The 6667-nt window shown below is 35.1% G+C and overlaps 1 protein-coding gene across 1 annotated transcript in view; it reads left to right on the top strand.

The window, feature by feature from the left end:
• The window catches only part of NAT12 (nucleobase-ascorbate transporter 12), an 11176-nt gene extending 4946 nt beyond the window's left edge, over nt 1–6230 (top strand). The window contains exons 5-10 of the mRNA XM_021422370.2: nt 1554–1689; nt 1854–1904; nt 2048–2335; nt 3352–3586; nt 4850–5136; nt 5633–6230. Coding sequence (XP_021278045.1) covers nt 1554–1689; nt 1854–1904; nt 2048–2335; nt 3352–3586; nt 4850–5136; nt 5633–5854 — 1219 coding nt within the window. The 3' untranslated portion in view covers nt 5855–6230. The remainder of the gene's footprint in view (nt 1–1553; nt 1690–1853; nt 1905–2047; nt 2336–3351; nt 3587–4849; nt 5137–5632) is intronic.
• The last annotated feature ends 437 nt before the right edge of the window (nt 6231–6667 follow it).

Consider the following 6667-nt stretch of genomic DNA (forward strand, 5'->3'; position numbering starts at 1 on the left):
ATATATATATATGCATGCATCTTTCTTATGTCTTAAGAGTGCAGGAGAACCTTAAGAAAGAAACTATGTGTGATGTTTTAATCATTTCAAGTCTTTAGGCTAGAAAAGTTGCATCTTGGATATGTTAGCATAGGGCATAAATTAATTACTGTATTCAAGTTAGTATTTGAGTTAGTTACTTGGCTTGATCAAAGTAGTGTATCTGGTGGATGTTCTTCTGGACTGTTCAAGTTAACTTAGGTTTTTCTTGCACCTAACGTGTAAGTTGTATGGTCTGCATATGGGTTAGAAATGGTGCTTCATTCTATTTGTATTTGTTTTAGGGTGCCTAGTGACTGCCATATGGTTGTATTGGTATAGTTGAGGAGTCAAGTACCTGATACTGATTAGGTGACTTTTTTTTTTTTTGTTACCATTTCATGGTGTCAAATACATGTTGAGGCCAAGCGCATTTTGCCTAGGGCGGTATGTTGGTAATATGGTTGAGGAGTCAATGATCCAAGATCAATTGGGTGGCTTGTCTTTTTCTTTGGCCATGAAATTGGAAGTGCACTAGGCCATTTGTGTTGTGAAATACCGTGATGATATAACTTAATTTGCATGTTGCTTAAGGTCCCAAGCTGCCGATAATTGCTCAGAATATAACATGCTTGTGCACATTCCAAACCCATCCCATTTATTTAACATTCATATTAAAGACCTAAGTCTAGCACTTTAACAATTATGTTAAACATGTGCAGTAGGTTTAACCTGTTTGTTTTAATTATATTCTTTTTTTGTTTTATCTTTAATAAATCTTAAATATCAGCATAAAATTTGATATACTGAGGTCTTACTATCAACTTTTACATGGTGGTAAAGAAATCCTTTAGTATCAGAAAAGCATAAAAACTTGAACTATATAATAATTGTAGATAATATTTATTATTCTTTTTTAATAGGATGTAGATTTTTTTTTCTTTTTGTATTATTTACAATAAGTCTTTGGGTTTGTACTTGTAAAGGGTTGAACTAAAGACCCAATCACCCAAACCTTTAAGAAATTGGGCAGATCCAATTTGGTCCAGAGGTCAAGTCAATAATTGCCACCATAACTTTGTTTCAGCTCTCGTTTATTCAAAGTAAGGTTTGGACTAAGATTTGATTTGGTTTGGCATTGAATTGGTTTTGATTCTGAAATTGAGAGGTTGCTTTCACCAAAGCAGGTGTAGTTCACACTCAGCATCCACCTCTATTCAAAGTCATATTCTCTATTGCAACCATGAGGTGCAGACATCAGCTTATGCCTCTTATGAATGGCATTAGAGTTACTATATTAAGCTACAAAATAGTGATATGTCAACAGAAAACGTTGTGCAAACCTGATTCCAAAGCTGCTTATAACTTTTATGCAGAAATCATATTAGTCATCTGTAAACATCATGTTCAATGCAAAATAAGCTACAAGATGCTTCAACATAATGCAGCTATTTGATCATAACAGACTTAGTTGCACAAAATCCATTCACTGAATGGTGTGTTTTATACCGAGTTCATTTGTGTTTCTTTTTCAGGTTGATCAATCCAGTGGTTGTTGCACCTACCATTGCTGCTGTTGGACTTTCTTTTTATAGTTATGGTTTCCCACTAGTTGGAACATGTCTTGAGATTGGTGCTGCGCAGATATTGTTGGTTATTGTTTTTTCTCTTGTAAGCTTTTGAAACTCATTTTAAATTTTGCAAGGTTTTGTTCCTTTTTCTAATTATTGTTTATCATTTTATTGCTGGTTGAATGCCTAGATTATTAAAATCTAAATATTTTTTTCTTACTGCGTTGTGAGAGAAAACATCTGAATATGTTTCCATATGTGCAGTATCTTCGTAAGATATCTGTTCTCGGCCATCGCATATTTCTAATCTACGCAGTAAGTTTTTTCATTACAGAGTTGTGAATTCATTATTGTATATGCTTTTTTTTAAAGAAAAAAAAACTTTTTGATACACAGTTTATAATGTTGTTGTACATATCTTTTGTGACCATGATATGGGTGTTTCTGTTAATTACCAGGTTCCTTTGGGCCTTGGAATCACATGGGCAGCCGCTTTCCTGCTCACTGAAGCAGGAGCTTATAGCTATAAAGGTTGTGATACCAATGTACCTGCCTCAAATATAATATCTGAGCACTGCAGAAAACATGTTTCCAGGATGAAGCACTGTCGAGTTGATACATCTCATGCATTGAAATCTTCCCCATGGTTTAGGTTTCCTTATCCATTACAATGGGGAACTCCTGTCTTCAACTGGAAAATGGCCCTTGTTATGTGTGTGGTTTCAGTAATAGCGTCAGTGGATTCGGTTAGTTTCCTATTATCTATAATATTGATACATTTACTGTAGAATCATATTTTCATTGCAATTGGACTCATCATAGATTCTTTTTCTTCTGAACTTGCATCTTCAATGGTCATTCATGATCTCTGTTGTGGGCTAAAATTTGTTACTCTGTTTTGGAAGGCCTTGGAATTTCATGCAAATAAAATGTTAATTTATTTACTTTGCCATTATTGGGGGTGTGAATAAGCAAAAAGGTTTTGGTTCTGACCTACCAAGAAAGATGAGAATTCCTTTTTGGAAAAAAAAAAAAAAAACCTCTTAGCCTTGGTGCTTGAAATTGAACATAAAGTCCAAGTGTATGCTAAAGGTGTGCTGAATTCTTGTTGAGGTCAATTTGAATGGTATTGTAATTTCTCTAGTGTCAAGGTGGTAAAGTGAAGGGCAGAAATTTTAAGTTCTGAACTGTTAGAGGAGGGAATAACAAATTGTTGTAGTCATTTGTGTCTTGACTAAAACATAAGTCCTCCGTAATCCCATTGGAAGTGCTAAAGTAAATTCATAGGTTCTTGTTTATAAATGTATCATATGCACTGGGTTAGAGTCCTCTGAGGGTTTGGATTGCCTTAGCTCTATTTATCTGTTTCTTATGCACAGAATCAGATGCATATTGCCACCAAATTCCTATGATATGATCTGCTTATTTTGCAAAATTAGGGGAAGCTAATGGATGGTTAAATTATCGAATCTAGCATATGTATGCATGCATATCCATTTGCATATATTTATAAATGCAGTTCTTGAAGTGCCCTAGGAGTGGAGCTGATGCTAAACTTACTCCGATCTAGGGAGTATAGAACCATAAAATAATTCTTGTCTAGCTCGTGTTGTAGTACATTTAATTTTTTTTTCTAGATTTTAGGGACACACATGTAGCTTATGTGATTTTAGCCTTTTTTGATCTTCATTTCCATTTTGTTGTTTTAACTTTGAAGTGGCTTATGTGATCCTGACTTGACCTTAGTTGCTGAATTTCTTAGGTTGGTTCATACCATGCATCATCGTTGCTGGTGGCATCCAGACCTCCAACTCCCGGTGTTGTTAGCAGAGGAATCGGTCTTGAAGGTCTGTCCAGTGTATTAGCTGGTCTCTGGGGTACAGGAACTGGGTCCACAACTCTTACTGAAAATGTGCATACAATTGCTGTGACTAAGATGGGAAGCCGCAGAGCTGTTGAATTGGGTGCATGTGTTTTGATAGTCTTATCCCTTGTAGGTATGTTTTAATCAACTTTAATGTTTGGACTTTGAGGATGGCTCCGCAACTAAAACTTGTAATATCCTTGTTAATCTGTCAAAGACATGAGATATATTAATGTGCCACAGCATGCTAAGTCTAATTTTTGTTTGCAAAGATCTATAATTAAGATAATTCAAGGATGAATCAACTTCTAATGACTACTCAGATAATTCTTTCTGTTTTATTAGTTCATATTCTGCTGCTTTTTGGCCTTTATTTTTTGTTTATGTATATCATTTAGTTATACTGAAGCTTTTACAAGGTTGAAATAGAATCCATTTTTTTTTAACAGAAATCTTTCTCTTTGGGAGTTTCTTTTAAGAATAAAACTCAAGCATGTAATGACTAGGAGCACTATACCTAGGAATGTTTCTGTTAGTGCATTTGCAAAGTACCTTCTTATCTCACACCATCATAAATGATAAGATTATAGTCTTGTTTTCCTTTGTATAACATGATGGTGGCATTAAGCCAACAATATGATTAAAAAAGTTACTGCACAGGGATAAGTGGTGCTCACCATTAAGTATTACATTTTGTTTTTTCTGTTTGAAGTATTTCTGGAACATTGTAAGTCTGATGTTTAATATAATTGAGTGATTTTGATTTTATTGTTGTGTCTTAAAGTTAAATGTGCTTTTCATGTTTATATGTTGAGCACTGATGTGTTCTTTCATCCTTATGTATTTATCTATAACAAAGTTTGCACCTTTGTCTTTGTCTTGACATTTGATTTTGAGACATTTAGGCATTTGTTGAATGAGGAGGGAAAAAAATCAGGGTGGGATGCAAAGGTGGATAATCTAGGTGGATAATTTGCTCCCAAAAAAAGGGCAAAAGGGAGAAGGAAATTATTTTCATCCGAGAAGGTGAACCTTGAACATGTCTTTGACCAATAAGGCCTAGGCTGATGCGGCTTTCTTGGTTTAGTTGAAATTTGGAGTTCTATATACAAAGGTCCGTGGCTGAGGAATTTAGGACTTAGGGCACTGTATGTTTTATCTCACTAATTAACTATACCCAATTTAGTCATAGTGTAACATGTTAATAGAAAGAAAAAGATAGTATTAATAAATTTAATTGCGTTGTCTTTTAAATATACACTGACTTAATTTGTCTTATTACGATGCATTTGTTGAAAAAGAAATGTTATTGATAGATGGAATCGTGCAGAGTTGAAGCTCCTTTTTCTTTGTCTAACTGTTTTTCTCATGTACACACCACATTTCTGCCACACAGGTAAAGTTGGAGGGTTTATTGCTTCAATTCCTGAAGTCATGGTTGCTGCCCTTCTGTGCTTCATGTGGGCAATGCTTGCAGCATTGGGTTTGTCAAATCTACGTTATAGTGAGGCTGGAAGCTCTCGAAATATCATAATAGTTGGATTATCTTTATTTTTCTCCCTCTCAATACCAGCTTACTTTCAGCAATATGGCATCTCTCCGAATTCCAACTTGTCCGTTCCAAGTTATTATCAACCATATATCGTGGCATCTCATGGACCTTTCGGCAGTAAATATGGAGGGGTATGCTCTCGTTAACTTTCATTTAAACTATAAACTTGGTATTTCATGTTTCCTATCTAGTCTTATGCATGTTGAATGATTGGAGAAAAATGGAAAGGATATAATGAAAACCGATAGAACTTCCATTGGAAGTCCCCTCCCTTTTCTCCTCTCATAGTATTTAGAGTTGCATGATCACACATACATTGCAAAAACATGGTGGCCGGAAATGAACCTCTTAGATTGATATCACTGATAATCATGCAATTACCTAAGTTTAATATAACATAATTATATCTAGCGTGTTAAAACGTGGACAATTGAAAATTTATGAGAAATATGATTATGGAGCTATCATTTATTTGTAAATCCTTGTCAATAAAATCCAAGAAATTCTTGGGGCCTGCCGTTCTCCATTAATTTAACTGGATGTCTTGGAATGTTCTAGTTCACTACTAGCTGCCATAACTTATTTTATGAATAAATAAGCATCTGTTTATTAATATCTTTTTTGCAGTTAAACTACGTAATGAATACATTGCTATCGTTACACATGGTAATAGCATTCCTTGTGGCTGTTATTTTGGACAACACTGTACCTGGAAGTCGGCAAGAACGTGGGGTTTACGTGTGGTCTGAATCTGAGGCTGCAAGAAGGGAACCTGCAGTCGTCAAGGACTATGAGTTGCCCTTCCGGGTTGGTCGGGTTTTTAGATGGGTGAAGTGGGTTGGGCTTTGACAATTTTTTGTAGGTATGTAAGCCATCAGCGCATGGTCTAAGTTCATCAATAGCCATTCTCTGGGGTCACTGCCCTGCGCTACGATTTTAATGAATACCCTGAGGCTCATATTGGTAAATAGCTGTCTGAACTGTTTTTTACCTCACACGATGGGACTTTTTTGGGGCTATAGATGCTATAGAGATAAGTTATTTGTGTACATTGAGGATCCAGAAGGATCCCGTGGTGTTGTAATTTTAAATTATAAGCATTGTATCTAGTTTTTGAGTCACTGAAAATTGTCCAGAGGTGCATTTCACTCTTGCTTAAGACTTCTAGCTACTACTATCTTTTTGTATATTTTTTCCCATTATTATTTCATTAACTTCTTTCAGAGTGCTGCATTTACTTCCTTCTTCATTGCAGTTTTTATGCTGTCTACAGCGTTTCTTGTGGTTTATCGTAATGTTTCAGTCACAGCTATGGTTAAAAAGCCATGTCCACTGTGTCAGGGGGATGTGATTTATGACTTAATGCACCACGGCTCATCACTAAACAAGCTTCTTTGGAATAATGAGAATGGTTGAGAGTTTAGACAGTCTCCTCTCTTCTGAATGTGTATGAAGGACAAAAGTGGTAGTCTGCTGTTTTTCTCATGCGATATTCATAAGCTGAATGATTTTGCTCTTATTGAAGTCAATACAAGTTAGGTGGACCTTTCGTAAACTTTACTGATTTTTGCGAAATAGAAAGGAATATAATATATATTTTGTAGAAATAAAATAGAATAGGAATAAAATGAAAATATTATTATGTAATTTGGTTAAAAATAA

The sequence above is a fragment of the Theobroma umbraticum genome, unplaced genomic scaffold (genome assembly GCF_002168275.2).
Source record: "Theobroma umbraticum cultivar Fairchild unplaced genomic scaffold, ASM216827v3 scaffold_95.0, whole genome shotgun sequence".
Classification (NCBI taxonomy): Eukaryota; Viridiplantae; Streptophyta; class Magnoliopsida; order Malvales; family Malvaceae; genus Theobroma; species Theobroma umbraticum.